This window comes from Manduca sexta, chromosome 17 (genome assembly GCF_014839805.1).
Source record: "Manduca sexta isolate Smith_Timp_Sample1 chromosome 17, JHU_Msex_v1.0, whole genome shotgun sequence".
Lineage (NCBI taxonomy): Eukaryota > Metazoa > Arthropoda > Insecta > Lepidoptera > Sphingidae > Manduca > Manduca sexta.
The window spans coordinates 11,322,942-11,339,814 of NC_051131.1; the positions used below are offsets into that span (position 1 = coordinate 11,322,942).

The following is a 16,873-nucleotide window of genomic DNA, read 5'->3' on the forward strand; positions in this document are numbered from 1 at the left end:
GATAGCACCCAATGTTTGAACACGCATCCTATTTTCTGCACGTAAAATTACTAAATATAATTTGTATTTGTTTTGTAATTTGTCTATTGTATGTTTGTGAAGTTGAATCTTCGTTAATATAGATTGGATGAAGGTGTGATTTCAATTTATTCAATTAAGAAGTACTTAGTCTTGTGATCAAATATTTCTAAAATGTAAGTCTCATTATCTAAATACCTTATTAGACTTGTTAACTTTCTAGTAATATTTAACTAGTAAAGAATCAATCAAAACAAAAAGAGCAAAACACATGGATGTAGCAAATCATCAAATAGCAAACACGATGTAATTTGTAAACACTAAAATGCAAAGAGATAAAATAACTCTTTATATCTTTCTTCCTGGATTAGTAATTTACATTTATATCCGAACGAATTGAAAACATCTCCCGGATATACGAACGTCTTAGTTATTTGCAAAACAATTTCTACAACTCAGTATATTATCCGCTCAGTAATAAAGATCACGTAGTGGGTAAGTTGGCTGACATTCCCTCCTTTATTGTTTGAGTTAGTCGCACAGCTGGTTAACGATCCAGAATAAAAGCGATCAAATATGAACGATGCTCATGAAGGCAAGAAGGTCTGTTACGGGCCTAACCTACTTTTCTCAAATTTCCGACGAAAACTACAGTATATTTGTCATAGGCAGTGTTTCTTTGCTTGGGTCACTTGGTCTGTAAATTGCAAGGGAACTGAAGTGGAGAAGATGGGATGTTGCAAATTTTAATTCTTGTTCATGAAGTTACATAGTATATTTTACTTTAATTTGAAATCTGTTAATAAATAATATATATTTTTAACACAGCCTTTTATTTAACAAGGGAATAATAAACTTAGTAAATACGACAGACTGCTTACTTAAAACCTAATCTACGAACCTAACGGGTAACTAAACATCATAATCCACTCCAAATAGAATAATGAGTATAGCAACATTAACAGTTTAAAATATTTCATTATCAAAATTTCGGACAGCCGGTGGATCATTTTCTTCTTTGTAAATTCGACAAATTCACCCCCTAGCTAATTTCGACGAGTTACTCCAACTTATTACAAGTTAAATTGAAATTCTCTAAGACCTACGCCTATTCAGCTCTGTCGGCAATTTAAGAGGAAAAACTTTGTATTTACAGCGGCCAGCGTAAGCTGTACTAAAGTTTCGTCTCATATTTCACCAAAATGTTTGTAGAATCGTTTCAATTTTTACTTTTGTTGAATATGATTTAAAAGGTTTTTGTTCAAAGCTTTTCTCTTTTAAATATTTGTTTCGTTTTTGTATAGAAACAAAATGTGCGTCAATGGAACATTTGGTTAGATTTTCATGTTTCTTATTTGTGCTTTAATAATAAAAGCTGCTATCTTAAATATCTGTCGTGTAGTAAGAAAATTCATGATAGAAGACAGTGACTTAACATAAATCCGTTTAATTCAATTATTACTTACGCCAAATTTACTTGTTTAGCCCCATACTGTGGTGTTAAATAGCCTTGAGCTAAGATAAGTGTCCATGACAATAAATAATAATATCAGCCCTGTATTATATACTATTGGGATAGCAGCAATGGGCTGCTAGGCACGGGCCTCGTCTACTACTGAGAGGGATTAACTTTAGTGCACCAAGCTGGCCTAGTGCGGATTGGCAGATTTCACACAATCTCAAAGCTCATACAGAGAACTCCCTAGGTATGGAGATTTCCTCACGATGGTTTCCTTTACTGGTCAAGAATACGCACATAATTTCTAGAAAAGGTAAAGATGTTTGCTCTTGGCATTTCAACTTGCGGACATTCGTCTCGGTAGTCTGTTCCACACCTAACTAGGCTGTCGTCAGCTGTTTATGCTTTAGATATATCATATTACTTTTACATTAACAGCAAGAAATTGTGTTAATATAACATCATATGTCCATAATAATCCTCTGTTGGACATTTCAAATTGATCTACTTTGAATGACCTTGACCTTAACCCGCAAGGGCGTTAAGGAAACCCTTCTCATCAATTCGCTTTCCACAATGTTTCATCTCATCGGTCCAGCGCCCACAAAATTACTGCATAATTCTAATTACTGTACTGTAAAATTCTAATAAACCCTCTCATCAATTCTGTTAAGAATATTTTCAGCGCAAATATTAGTCAAGTTAGATTAAAAAAATATATGTGTGTGTTCTTTGTGAATTAACGCTTGCTTAAAGGCGAAGGAAAACATCGTGAGGAAACCTACATACCTGAGAAGTTCTCAATAGAAATTTGGAGAGTGTGTGAAGTCTACCAATCCACACTAGGCCAGCGTGGTGGACTAAGGCTAATCACTCTCAGTAGTAGATGAGGCCCGTGCCCAACAGTGGGACAGTATATTCAGGGCTGATGTTATAAATATTAGTTTCGTTCTTTTAATTAAGTCTAATGATGCAGATATAATGATAATCGCGTAAATTACACGTTATACTCATTCATCAAAGTTCCCTTCACCCGACACTGCTCCTTAACCGCGCCTTGGATGCCCACTCAGCTAACTTCCACAGCAAGGCACCGTAAAATTGAATTCCAAAGACAACATATTTCGCCAAACTTCGATACAACATTAATTTTGCACGTCCAACATTTCGTAATTTCAAAGTAAAACAGCAAAGTCATCAATAACCCCGATCAAAGTTGTTAAGCGCGAACGATCTGACTCACAAAGTCTCGCTCGGTCTATTTACAATGCACGTCGGTTGAGCCACGCTAGTGTTGCATATTTGCATATTACGCGCACCACGAAATTCTTGGTCAACGGTAACTTTGTTTGTCACGGTTTGGTTTTGGTGATCTGTGTGTTGTTGAGTTTAATTTGAGTTTGAGTATATGTCTTTTTCGTTTTATATCATATCTATATGTATGTGTGCTTAAGGATTACAGTTGGATTGGGTTAAAAAAAAATTCGTCCATAATTTTTGTTATCAATTTTTTGTAGCCATTAAAAATCAGATCGGTTAATTATGATTATATCTAAAATTTCAAATTTCGTATCATACAAGGTCATTTTGGCATTGCGTTAATAAATGAAATTATATTATATTCGTTTTTACCACTGCTAACATTCTGCCAAACATGAATAACGAATATTTTCACCAAAAACCCCAGTTCTATTTTTTGATCATTTTATAGTTCAGTGCGAATATGGCGACTGCGTGAGTATATTCGGACTAAACTTGTAATAATAATGTTGGCGCTATTACGATTTCTCTTAGAATATTAGTAGAAGCATTAGGGTCTGTCAAATTAAAGTCATTTTAATGGAAATTCATTTTGTTCAAAATAATTTTATTTTACATCTACGGTTCGAGAAACTTATAAAAGATATGAGATAAGTATATGCTGTATGTGTGTGTATTTTTAACACAATTTCAAAATGATCCAGTATATTCCAGTAATAGGTATATTATATGATTTATATATGTTTGTAGAAAGAACCTAGAACAACGTTAATTCTTAACACTTACTAATATACAATGTTTTATACATAAGTTCCTTATTGTAGAGGAGCTGTAAGAAAGTATATTTTAAAAACTCATATCCTGAAGAGCTTAAAGAGAAAAGTGTAAAATATTTTTAAGGTTTATTGGTTTGTAGGTTTTTTAGGTTTATTGGTTATTAGGTATCATACTTTGCAAAACATCGCGTGGTATAGAAAAAATATAACAGTTCCTTTATTTCAGAACCATCCCGGCTTTTGTACATTTAGGGATTCATTCCTAAATTTTAGCCACTATTACTCTTTTATCTTAATGCCTGTTGGTGTAATATTAACCTGAATTGCATAAACCGGTTATTTAATATAAGTAGTCAGGAAATTTATTAGCATCCTTTAAATTCTATATTTCATTGAAATTATATTCTTCACAACATTTATATTCCGGGTATATATTATTTACTTTCTCAACTATCTACACGAATTTCTCAATTAAGGGCCTCGCGGTCCTATATTTATTTGAAAATTTATTTTTACATGACATCACCCTCAATTTAAATTATATATCGCTAATTCATAGCAAAAATTAGTTCAATTAAATCCCAAATCACACGTATTCTACACCTAGAACTTCTAAGATACATCTATTTAATACCCACGAGCGTACAGAACACAATACCCTTAGGAAGTTGTGTAATGAAGTCGCCACGGCTAACTGAACTCCTAGCAAACATCGAAACTTTCCCGTACAGATAATAAGAAAACAGAATACTATCTGCTTATCTTCCTTATGCAGTATCGATATTTTTATTACTATTCCAGTTCAATATTCATATAAAATACAATAAATGGTTAACCAAATGTCAAAATATTTATCTTTGCTTTATTAATTGCAAAGCAATTTATCAATAATTGTTATTGGAATAGTTTTTAACTGATATGTTGTTTTAAAAACTATTAAATTTCAAACCCAAGACCTCAGCATTGGCTGCAAGATCATGTTTAGCTTTCGCTATGCTACTTACTAATGCAATAAAATTTATTCTAGAAATGTGAAAGGTCCATAAACTATTAGCAGTTATGATCATTTTCCTACCATGTTTATTTGACTGATAAACTCCCAGGTAAGTAAAGAAAAAAATATATATATTGTCAAATATTAAAATGAATATTTATTAAATAAACATGAAAAATACATTTTCCCCATTATAACTATAAAAATGGAACAAAGAACTTGAACGCAACAAAAGCTAGACAAAGATGAAAGATAACAACGTATCGCAAGAAAAACAAGCATCAAAGATTAGAAAAGCCGTATTGCATTTTGCTGACCCTAAAAGCCACACAAAGCCGTATTAAATAAGAAAGAAATGGGTCACAACAAGCAACAATCGCGAATCACCCGCAGACACCACATAATTGAAGAAGCTTCAATAAAGGGACGTAAATAAATAAAAACACGAAATAGTCGTTTTATTAGGACGATATCAAATAAAACTGCCATGAGCAGAGCGTGTGGTGGAGATAAACAGTGGGACCCCGAATAATGAAGACACTTTACAAATAAATAAATAAAAAAAATCGCCATCCTATGTTGGTAGGATGAGACTCGGTCTCGGTAAACACCATTACCAGGACCCTGTCTATAAACTCGATGAGATAAGATGAATAGGGACAGCGACCGTAAAAATAGATATCGAGTGTTTTGCCTATCACGTCGTGTGAAGCCATATTGGTGAAAGTTTTAAAGCTTTTGCACGATACGGATCTGTGACTTGGTACAACGTTACCACGGAATTCGACTTTGACTTTGTTTGTATGTTTTCCTCTATCCAACGATCCCAGTGAGGGAAGACGTTTGAATCAGTTGTATCAGCATCTATCTATCTGCTCTTATGTAATAGTAAAATACTTATATTATCGAAAATATCGATTGTTGTGGTCAATATTTTATTATAATTTGAAATATTTCGTCAAGAAAAGATACAAAGAAAACTACAATTACTACATTTTGACGTAAAGTTAATGCTTTAAAATAATGGTATGCTACAAATACTTGTCTATTTTGATTCATTTTGTCAAGGGATATTTCGTTACAGCATTGCAAAGTTACATGCCTTAAAATTTTACTCACAGAAAATTCCAGATTTGACAATAAAAGCAAAACCATATTCTGATTCCTATAGTCACTTTTGATCATAAAGCGATATCACGACTATTCACGATTAGCCAGAAAAGAGTATTGGAAAAATCGAAAAAACATCTCGTAGGCGATATGTGTATTGACAAAGGTCTGTCAAACACAAAGTGCAAGTCTATTGTGCTCGAGCCGAGCGCGATCTGTTTGCTGGTAAACACGGTTCCTATCTCACTACACGGGATCGTCCTTGCATCGGAAATCCACGGTCCAAATGCTAATGTGATAGCCAATTTCTTCGGTTGTTTTTGTTGAGACATGTCCACGAACCGTGAAATCACAAATTGTTGAACAATATTAGCCTTTATGGCTTTTGTTGCATATTACGAAATTACACATCGCGTACAAGATATAGTACGGCTTCGTTTACAGAGCTAGTTAATTCTACGATAATATTAGGAAGCATATCTGATTTTTTAATATGAAAAAGTTATTTGAACTCTGTTATGTGTGATGTGAATACGTCATTATTATAGTATTTGTCATAAAAAATGTTAGGTAATTTACACTCATTTACAACTCCAGTTGAAAATATCCGCAGCATAATATTTTTATTATATGGCATTTAATTTATACATTGGCAGTCAATCTGCGTAAATTTAAATGCTAAAATAAATTATTAACCAATGAATAGTTTGAATTTGAACGTTTGATGAATGCAGTTTTGTTGCGAAATGAATTGGAATCAACGGATCTATTCAAACATGCATGAAAATATAATGGAAATAAAATAAATTAATTCATTTTATTTGAAACATTATTTGGATAAAATCATTGATGTATTTATGCAAATTCGACATAATCTATTCACTGGAGTACATGCAGAAACACTCATTCGATATCGATATAATTTTGTTTTAATATTACTAGATTCTAGAATTCAGGACGAGTGCCGGCGCCAGAAAGTAGGCGAGTCTTATGTTTAAGAAGGGTTAGCCTCCATATAACCTCTTCAGTCAAACTCTTCAAAAAAATTGTCACGTCAAAGTATGTCGACATAGATATATGAGGCACTTGAGAGGCTTGAAACTCGCTTTGCACGACCATCGAATAGTGAGTGAAATAACAGATTAGTAACATTATATTAAGGTGGAGAACAAATTAATCTCTCTGATTAGATTATTATTAAATTACAATTACCGTTAATCCCTCTTAACATTCTGTAAATGTAATAAAATTACTATTTCTAACAATAATTATGGACGCAGTTGGGTCACTTATTAAATATGGAATTCTCTGTCAATCTACATCACGTCGTTACGTGGCAGGTGACAAGTTTGTCCATAATATTGTAGAAAATAATTCGGTTTCTTTATACAATTGGTTATTCCGGACTTTGTAACATATATTATTCAATTTAACACGAGAATAAACTGCAACATTCGAATGTGTGAGTATAGTAGTATCTCTCGTAAGGTGTTAATATAAATATATTCTGGAAAATGTCACAAAAAGGAGACCCAGCAACCATTTATTGTTAGCAAGAAGTACGTTGCCTCGTAAATTCAGTTCCCAGAGCACACTGAAACTTGACTGTAACAAAGGGTGCCAACGAGTTGTGACTGCTCTACACAAAACCGTAAATAACAAAGGGGCTGATGTGATTTGGATGTTCTCTAGCGAGGTTTATCCTTCCCTCGCAATTGCTGTGTTTATTTAAAAATTCATAACTACGCACAATTTGTTGGGAACTTTCAAAAATTTAAAACATTCGTTGGTGTTAGAATTATTCAGTGCTGCGTATTTTTCGAATGTGATGTTTTTTGTTATTCCGCATAACCAGTTCATCGTCAAATATTTAAGCTTGCCCAATGCAAAAACAAATAAAATTCGCTTCCAGAATCGGCGGCATAACGTTGGGAAACTAAATCCAAAAGTCATCAACAGTATGAAATTTTAATTGCAGATTGTGTATTTCTAAATTCAAATACACAATTTATGAATGGTCATGTAACTGTATTGTTTTATGTTTTATATTATAGAAATCATTGTAGGTTCTGAGAATATGAGATAATTGAACAAGTCATGAACATGATTTTCGTACTTTATCCAAGGCATAGTTGAACACAATATTTATTTATTGTAGTTAATATATAAATGTGTAAAGACGGACTTAATGCTATAGGCATTCTCTACCCATCAACCTTGGTGATGCAGAGATAAATAAGGTATAATACTCATAAGGTACAATTTTCTACTTAATATAACGATCGGTAGATAATCACTTTGCTGTGTTATAGTTGGGTGCGTAATCCACGTTGTGCCCTTTCCAAATAAACTATGTCATGTACCAGCTGGCGCTGACGTTATTTATAAAATCATAGAACAAATCTTAAACTTTACTGTCTCATAAAAGGTTTCTGTCTCACTTGGCAGAAAGGTGGGTGGCTATATCGTTTAAGTATAGACAAAGTTTGTTGAAAATATTTCTAACATTAAGTAACATCTTAGCTAAAATAAACTGCATAGAAACTAGCACGGAAATGCTAGATGAGTACCGAAATGCATCAACTGTAGGGTCCTTCCGCTGCCAAGAGCCGACGCGTCGTGTCCCACAAACACTGAAACCCCCCGTATACTACTGGAGTACACGTATCGAGCAACGCGTCCCACTACCAAAGTATCATATCGCTGCAATCAAAGAGAGAGCTTTTAGAGTTATGTCGGAAACCAAAAGTTACCGCTGTCTAACGTTTTGTTTCAGCAGCGTGAATGAGAACGCTTTGTACTGTTCTGTTTTTATATTCAAGCCTAATTTTGCATATTTTCACTTATATATATTTGTTATTAGTGCATTTAAATATAGAATTATAGCTTTCTCGTATTGAAAGATCTTTGTAGATACTGCTGTGTCCGATTCTGCCAACAGTAATATGCAAACATTGTGTTCTGGTTTAAACTTTAAACAAATAACGATAAAGGCGACAAGCGCAGTAATGTTAGTAATACTTTGTAATTCAATGTTCAAATATTATGTTGATATTATTTATGAGCAGGCGCGGCGGTTGACAACAGACGAACGGCTTGTTCGTCTCGATATTCAGTCGACATAATAGTTACCAAATAGATTAAATTCGGAACTCAATCAACGTGCTTTATTAATGAAATCAAACAAATTAAATAAAATCCATTCGTAATTATCAGCGTATTATTTGACAATTTCCTTTTAAAAGGCAATAAAGTTACCCGGAGTTTTGGTTAAAATTCGTGACACGGCATATGGGAAGCGTAATGAGCTCATTCGAATGATTGCGCGTGTACAAATATAAACTTGTATAGTCTACGAGCAAATTGAGCGTTTACCGTATAAAACCAGTGTTCATTCGGTTTTCTCTTTTATAAGAGGAAAATGTTAGGTTACTTATATGACTTTGATAATAGTTTGGCGTATGAGTGCTTTTCGGTTGCGATAAATGCAAGAAACTAATTAATTTAAATTAATTTAGACACCAGCTATTTCATATACATCAGTCATTTATAATAAGTATGACATAGCTAATTTGAATTCATTCACAAAGTCCCCTTTTAAGTACAAGTTTAAGCATCATTTATATTTGACAAAGGTCTTAGTGGAAGAAAATTTTGAATAATTTATTAGTTTCGTCAAAGCGACGTTGTTCTGTAATTGTTCGAGATTGTTCGTATTGTTGAATTCTGAGCGTTATAATCAGCTGATTTGGCACTCAAGAGAATTATAATATACAAGTCTATTCTGCTTGTTGATCTTAACATTTTGACCTCCAGAGCCGCTACAGTAGGTATGTAAAATGTCATATAATAGGAAAGATTTTTTACGAATCTCTAAGGTGTGGACTATAAACAGGAGGGTTTATGGACAGCTTTCGAAATTTCGAACGAAAAATAGAAATTCACACGTAAATCGCTTACAAGATACAGTACTACTAATTTTATAGCTGAGTCGTTAGGTACTTATGTACAATTACTCTCATAGCGTTTTTCTCAGCAACACTTATAACATTCAATTATATTGTAATAACAGTGATTTTCATGAATAATTATTCCAAAGTGAAGACAATACTCAAGTTTAACGCAGTTAGTTTAAATAAAATTACAACATGTTATTACAAATAAAATATCACTAGATCTGCTTACACTGAAAAAATAAAAAAAGAACATACTTAACTTTTCTGACAAGAGCGTTACATCCACTAAATCTACTATTGAAGACATTTATTTGGCATATAGATAAGTAATAAACTTGAGGAAGTACAAAAATACACCCTATTGACTATTGAAATAAGTTAGAATACCATTGTGTTATAAACGATACGTTTCAATTACTAATTGGACAATTTCAATTTGCAAATGCTTTGAAGCACGTCGTAAAGCCTTAAGCCAGCACTTACTCATCAGATTGTTTTCAGTATATAAAGTAAATCTCGTGACGTCATCACCCTTTCATTTCAATGTAGACAAATTACATGAATATCTGTGTACTCATTTCTGTGAATACCTAAATTCCGTTTAATGCCAAAAGGTTTAACCTCATATTCAAAGTAAGCAATTTCGTAAATTATTAGACTCTGCCTAGCTATCTTTGCTTTGCAATCATTATGTGCCTTATCGGAATAAAATGTTCCAGTGATGTCATATAACGTGATTAATTTTTTCTGAATTCAGTCCTATTTTTATGGTGTTATGCCGTATAACATAAAAATCTTGCGTATAAATGTTTATACTACGTAGTGGTCTGAATATTATTTCGTTTTATTAAGGTTTAGAACGTGATACTGAAATACTAAAGGAAAAAAATTAAAACCTATTTTATTTAAAACGAGCTAATCTACATAAAAGTGAACAGTTATTCTAGAAACTGCAACTGTACGAATATTTTACTTACACACATCATGCATTTATTCCCGAAGGAGTACCTACACAGATGCGCAACCAGGGCACCCACTTTTCTCCAAATGTATTCCGTCTCATGATGAGGGGCGAGGCTATCGATATATTGGGCACGAATTTCGGAGTCCGTGCTGATACTAAGCAGAAACACCCAAATAACACTTTACCCGACTCGGGATTCGAATCCAGAACCTAAGAGCGCAGCCGCACCGCGCATGCAGTACAACTACGCCACCGAGGCATTATTTACACTTACACATATACAATCATTGTTTGGGCAATCAACTTGAAAGCTGACTGTCGTTGTGAGACTGACAAGTTTTCCTGAACTACAGTACAGAACTTGCTGTCACGACTTAAGCTACAACTTTGCTTTGTCTAAGTTACAACTCGTTTGTTTGCTACGAAGGAAGGTAAACATTTTTCTTATTTCATGTTAAAAATAGGTATACCGTCGGGTGTATTCAACTTTGTGTTAGGATAAGATATGATATTTTTTTATGTGTATAAAGGGCTATAAAGTAAAGAGAGTAGGGTTTTAAGACTGGCGGACTTTTACGTTCTACACGGTTTATATCAATCTCTTGGGTGAATACTTTTATAAATGGAAAAGTATTGAAGCGTGGTCATAGATGTGGAAACTATTTTCCGTTATATGATACTGTGTCATATCATTTGTGAACTGAGCGAGATATTTCCTGTTTTACAATTCTCTTACTATTTTCTTTGGCTTTGTATGCGATCTCTTTGATTCTATTTCATTTGTTTTTATCATGAATTCTTTTTTGATTAACATAATGTTAGGTGTTGTCCCGATTAACTTGATTAAATTTGTCTGAATACAATGCTATTTTTATGCCATATGGTATGTTTTATTGATATTTCTTCTCTTTGTCACAGGTTGCAACAAAACTTACTACGGTGATATTGGGCGAACTTATGAGTTGGAGTTGCACAGACCTCGTGAGGACCTGGTACCTTACGTTTGTCTCCTGACGATAGCTGCTGCGGGCGGCATCCACGGTGACTTAGTGCAGGTAACAATACTAAACTTCACTTTGGATGTGAATCTTTGAAGAGACGAAACACTCGTATTTCTGTTGTAAAATGGCAGGTTTTACTTGCAATCATATAACCTGATCGGTTTACTTCGTACCGTAAATCGCCATGATGTTAAAAATATACTTAACTGATATCATACATTGTCGTTGGGTGAATTCTGTGATAATAACAATTAAAATAGGAAATTATAATTATTTTTTTTTAATATTTATCCCGACTTTAGATTGTCAAGGATTGTTTAAACATCTAATTACTTCACAATAGGACATGACTCGCGGCTTTAACAGTCCGTGAAAAAACTCTCGCGTCCGTGCCAAAATGAGAAAAAATAACGCCCTTTTTCAAGGGCCGAGACTTACAAACGAGTATGAAAAATGTGCTGTCAGGCAGTTCTTTTATAGCTACCTTGGAAGTGTTGGCGCCCGGTATCTATTGTGCACAACTTGTCTCCCTTCACCCGTAAATTTTCTTGTATGTTACCGAATTTCATATGTAGTTTGAATTCGGATGTGATGGTGCATGATTTCATGGTTGGACTTGTTACGCGAAGGAGCTCATTATTTATTTCTTTTAAATATTATTCGGTACTAATATCACAGTCTCGTTCTTCCACATTACCTCAACACACTATAATATGGGTTCGGTGCAATGTACTATTATTACTCTTGAGAGTTTCTTTGGAGGCAAATCATGTAAGAAAACGAAAATAAAGATAGAATTCCTGCCCTCATGTTGTACAGAACACGTACCTACGTTGCCACTAGATTAAGGACGTGACAAAGTAATAAAGATATGGTATTTTAATTATATTAAGTGATAGTTCAGACAATTCAGGTAATAACCAGATTAACATAAGTAATAAAGGCGTTTATTTAATTTATTAAAGGAAGAAGCAGTAGATAAAAGCGACGTCCAGTTTTAAAAATAGATTTAGAATTCAAAGCCGTTCTTGTTTTGAATAATGCATTATTAAAAATGCCTCAATTACTAATATTCGATATACCTGGAGAAACAAAAATATAATCTTCTCTTTAAAGTAGCAAACAAACAACCCGAAAGGAAAACCAAAGATATCGAAAACAGATTTCGCACTCAAATCACATTAGGAATGGAGTTACGTACACACCCGCATCCATATATCCAAACAATACATTAATGCTTGAACACACAAAAGCTGAATACTATTGTCGGCGGTTGCCAAATACTATCAGACACTCGACTTAGTAACCTATTGCAGCACTAGATGCAAATTATAGACAATAGTAATAGCAGCTTACAAGTATTAGCTTTATTATATGTATAAATATAAATCTTAGGGGTATTATATCGTTTTGCATAGATATTTTTATGCAAAAAAGGTTGACTTATAGCAAATACCTATAATATTTATGTAAACAAAGACTTCAAGTGGCATTCAAGTCCCTCTTAACAATATAATTATTGTATAAAGTGAGCAAAATAAAATAGACAACAATGATCTTTCGTATCCACAGCTGTACTTTGTTCTTTGCAAAAGATGCTAACAACTAGCTCTATATCATAATCGGGCCCAGTGACTACATTATTATTGTCAATAATTGGTAAAGTAGAAAATGTCTCCAATGTTTTATAAATTGTTAATAATTCACTTTTCTTTTTGCCACATTCACCAGTTGACGTAGAAAAATATATAATTGCAAATGCGTGTTCTATTGGTACTACTAAGTCTATATTTATTATTATAATAGGTCACCTGGGTCCTTTTATTTAGCAATTATTGCTGGAAGGGAATATCATGCCTTACACTCTATATTTTCTTGCTCAACCTTCCAATTTTTATTACTTTCACTTCCGTAACAGTAAAAGTGTCGTAACATTTTATGTACATTTTTTTCCCTTTTTAGAACGTATTCAATTAAATATTGTTCTCCAAAGTTAATTTCGCTTTTGCAATAAAATTACTCAAAAGAATGATTATTAACGTTCAATTTTCTGTTACAGTGTTCTGTAACATTCCTACAATTCTTTTCCAGTTTCGCAAATTGACGTTCTTGGAAATTTAATTTGTTTTAGAAATTGCACATTTTGTTTGCGAAAGAGGTGTATAAAGGATTTGAATTTAATGTTATAATATGTTTATTAAAATAGGTAATATTAATAATTTACGTTATAACTATTTCTTTCTATACAAGTGAGTGTGAATTAAATTTTAGACAGATGGATTTTTATAAAGTGTTTAAGAGTACGAGTTCGGTTTGGTTTACGGCTACTGTGGCGACCTAGATCACTGAACACTTTTTAGTTCCATTTAAATCTTCCCATTCGATTGAGAATACTATTTGGTCCAATAAAAAGAACAGCTAATAAACTTTTAGATTAAGGCAAGTTAGATTTTGACTGTTTAATATCTATCAGCTCTCATCAGTTCCAGTTAATAATATTTTATGATACGTATCAAGAATTACTTAGCACCCCAATTGACATATTAACGTAATAAAATATTTTTTTTATTTCACAACCTCAATACGATTGCCTACTTTCAATTTGATTTTCTAAGCAGGACACGATTCATTATGATTGGAATCGGGTCGGCTGCAGGACTTAGCTCTTGCATAGCGTAATAAGGCGCATACAATTCCACCACAGCCACCCGCCTCGCCGGCTCATTAGCGTTTCGAAACACTTTGTTTTCAAGTTTCTCTTCATTATTCGCTGTTTAATTTCGCCAGTCGTTCGTTACGGACGGATTTAATTTCCATATAATTAGGAAAACTGTAATTAGTTATCGAATTCTTATTTGTAAGCCCCGAACGTGTCCCACATTTTTAACATCCAACAATATTGTGAATTTTACAATTCCGCTTCAAATATTTTTGCAAGCGAACGAATCTCAGATGTAAAATATGGCGACCATTATTCACGGAATATTTTGTAAGGGTACGCTGTAAGATTTCCTGCATTTTCAAGCTGACGTGCATTTTTTATATGTTTTATTTCGGAATTTCCGCGCGGATAAATTTGAATTTACAAATGCGTCGACATTACTCTTAGAATATCTAATTAGTTTGGGGAAATATCCTTCCTGGTATACGAACACTATCAAATTCTCTACAAAATTATGCAATTGTTGATTTACTATGAAGCTTTATTATCGCCATAGATAATATATAACAATGAATTTACCAAGGACTATGTTCGTGCAGCTTTAGAATATTATTGTTCAGATTGGACACGATACGACACACATCGCCTCCAGTCATATCCAGGCTAACATCACTGCAGTAATTGGATTTATATAAATCGCAGCTCTAGGCTATCTTCTGTTTTATGAAATTGATGTACCAATATTAATTTGGTTGTTTTAAATCATTAATAAATTTAAACATTTGTGTGACGAATCTATGAAACATTGTTTGATGAGACGTAACATGTAGTCTTACAATAATGAATGCTATAGCAGTGTAGTCACTTTGCTATGGTTTGTCAACAATAAATCTATCGTCAAGATATGTCATTCCAATAAACTTTTTTTGTTTTCTATTATCGTTAGCGATTGTAAAAAGGCATCTTTACCGAGCCTGGATGACGAGGGATCTATTTATTTATTTGACTAGGCAACAATTGTTTACACCAATACAATTTTAAAACAGAAACTATCAATATTACTTATAAGAACCATAATTTCTTGCAGGTTAGTTCTACATGTTCAAATAGCTTAATATATTCAAATAAAATCGTAAAAATAAGATAAGGAATAACAATCCAAATAGACCGACGTTGTATATCGTGTCCACAAGTCGTTTTTCAGTGCCTGTTACGTAATATTCTAGTTGTATTGCAGTCAGTGTGTATGATTAATGAGTTGTTGACACGTTTATACACAAATACATAGTATCACGCCTCTATCCCATAGAGGTAGGCAGAGACTATGGATTGCCATTTTGCACGACTTTGGCATACTTCTCTCTTCCTTAATCTTCATCAATCTTTTCATGCAGTTCTGCTGGGTCAAGGTACACAATACACACGTTTGTCGTTGTTTGTTTTCATAATGTATACTATCTAAAATATTATTTTGACCCCCTCGGTGGCGTAGTTGTTTGACTGTGAGAGTGAAGGAACAGCACTCTCACACACATTTGTGCAAAATAATGTCGTAGTTAGCTGCTCTCTGGCCGAAATTATTTCGGATATATATTATGTCAACAACGATAGATAGACCGGCTTGATCGGAATAGTACTCCAGTTTAAAAAAAAATCTATACCAACTGGAATAATAGCTTTCCAATTTCTATTGTTTATTATGACATTTATGGAATTTATTTTTCTGTAAGGCCAGCAACGTATTCATGATTCTTCGGATGTTGTAATTTTATAAAAGCAAGGGAGATTAATATCAGAGGACCTTAATATAATTAGCCTGCCAACCGTCAAAATAGCTAACATTCTAAAAAATACCTAACTCGGTATAGAATAAGAGTAAAATCGCATTAAGCTACAAGCAGCGGCATATTGCAACTGGTAACCGCAGACACCATTTTATAAGATTAAATTAAACTACAGTACTTCCGTGTCGTATAAATCGTTATTTGCTGCCGCATGTATTATTTTTACACAAGCAGATTACAGCCGTTCTCATGTTTGAAATCGTACCTTAAAAATAAATCCTGCGTAGTAATGCCAACATTTTTAGCAATTTAAAGTTGATTCAAGCCTTTCTATTGAAAGGATCGTTGATATTGAAGTATCAATTATTTGAAACATGTATACATACACGTTAAATCTCCCTTCAGTTCAATACATGATCTTGATATAATTTTATCAGGTTGACCGTTTCATGTGCATAGCTGGATTGAGAAATCAAACCACAAAGTATTTAGACATCCTTAATTCTAGAATGATCTGTTGTTGCATGATGCATCTTGTAATGGTCATTATAAATACATTGCACTAGACATGGCTAGAAAGGTACTTTTGCCATGCGGGTAAGGCAGGCTCCCCCTGCGCCTAAACAGGTCAGCCGTCACCACCGACCACGCGGTGACCGGAAATTGTGTTTGTTTCTTCTGCTCGATAACGTTTACTTACTCAATACGTGTTGTTTTGTAATTGAGTGAAATATTGTATTTGTTCTGACTTGTTCAATGTTTGTGTTTCATGAGGTTAATGGATGGGTTGTTTTTTTTGAGAGTTGTGTGTGTTTTCGGGTAAAGTTTCTTGTTACGTTCACCAAGCGAGTTTAAATGAGTTTGTTTGTATTCAAATGATGATAAGGTA

At 33.5% G+C, this 16,873-nt stretch overlaps 1 protein-coding gene across 1 annotated transcript in view; it reads left to right on the plus strand.

Annotated features, from left to right (window-relative positions):
- Positions 1-16,873, plus strand: part of LOC115445272 — a 103,539-nt gene that overhangs the window by 60,512 nt on the left and 26,154 nt on the right. Inside the window, exon 3 of the mRNA XM_030171490.2 lies at positions 11,456-11,592. Coding sequence (XP_030027350.1) covers positions 11,456-11,592 — 137 coding nt within the window. The remainder of the gene's footprint in view (positions 1-11,455; positions 11,593-16,873) is intronic.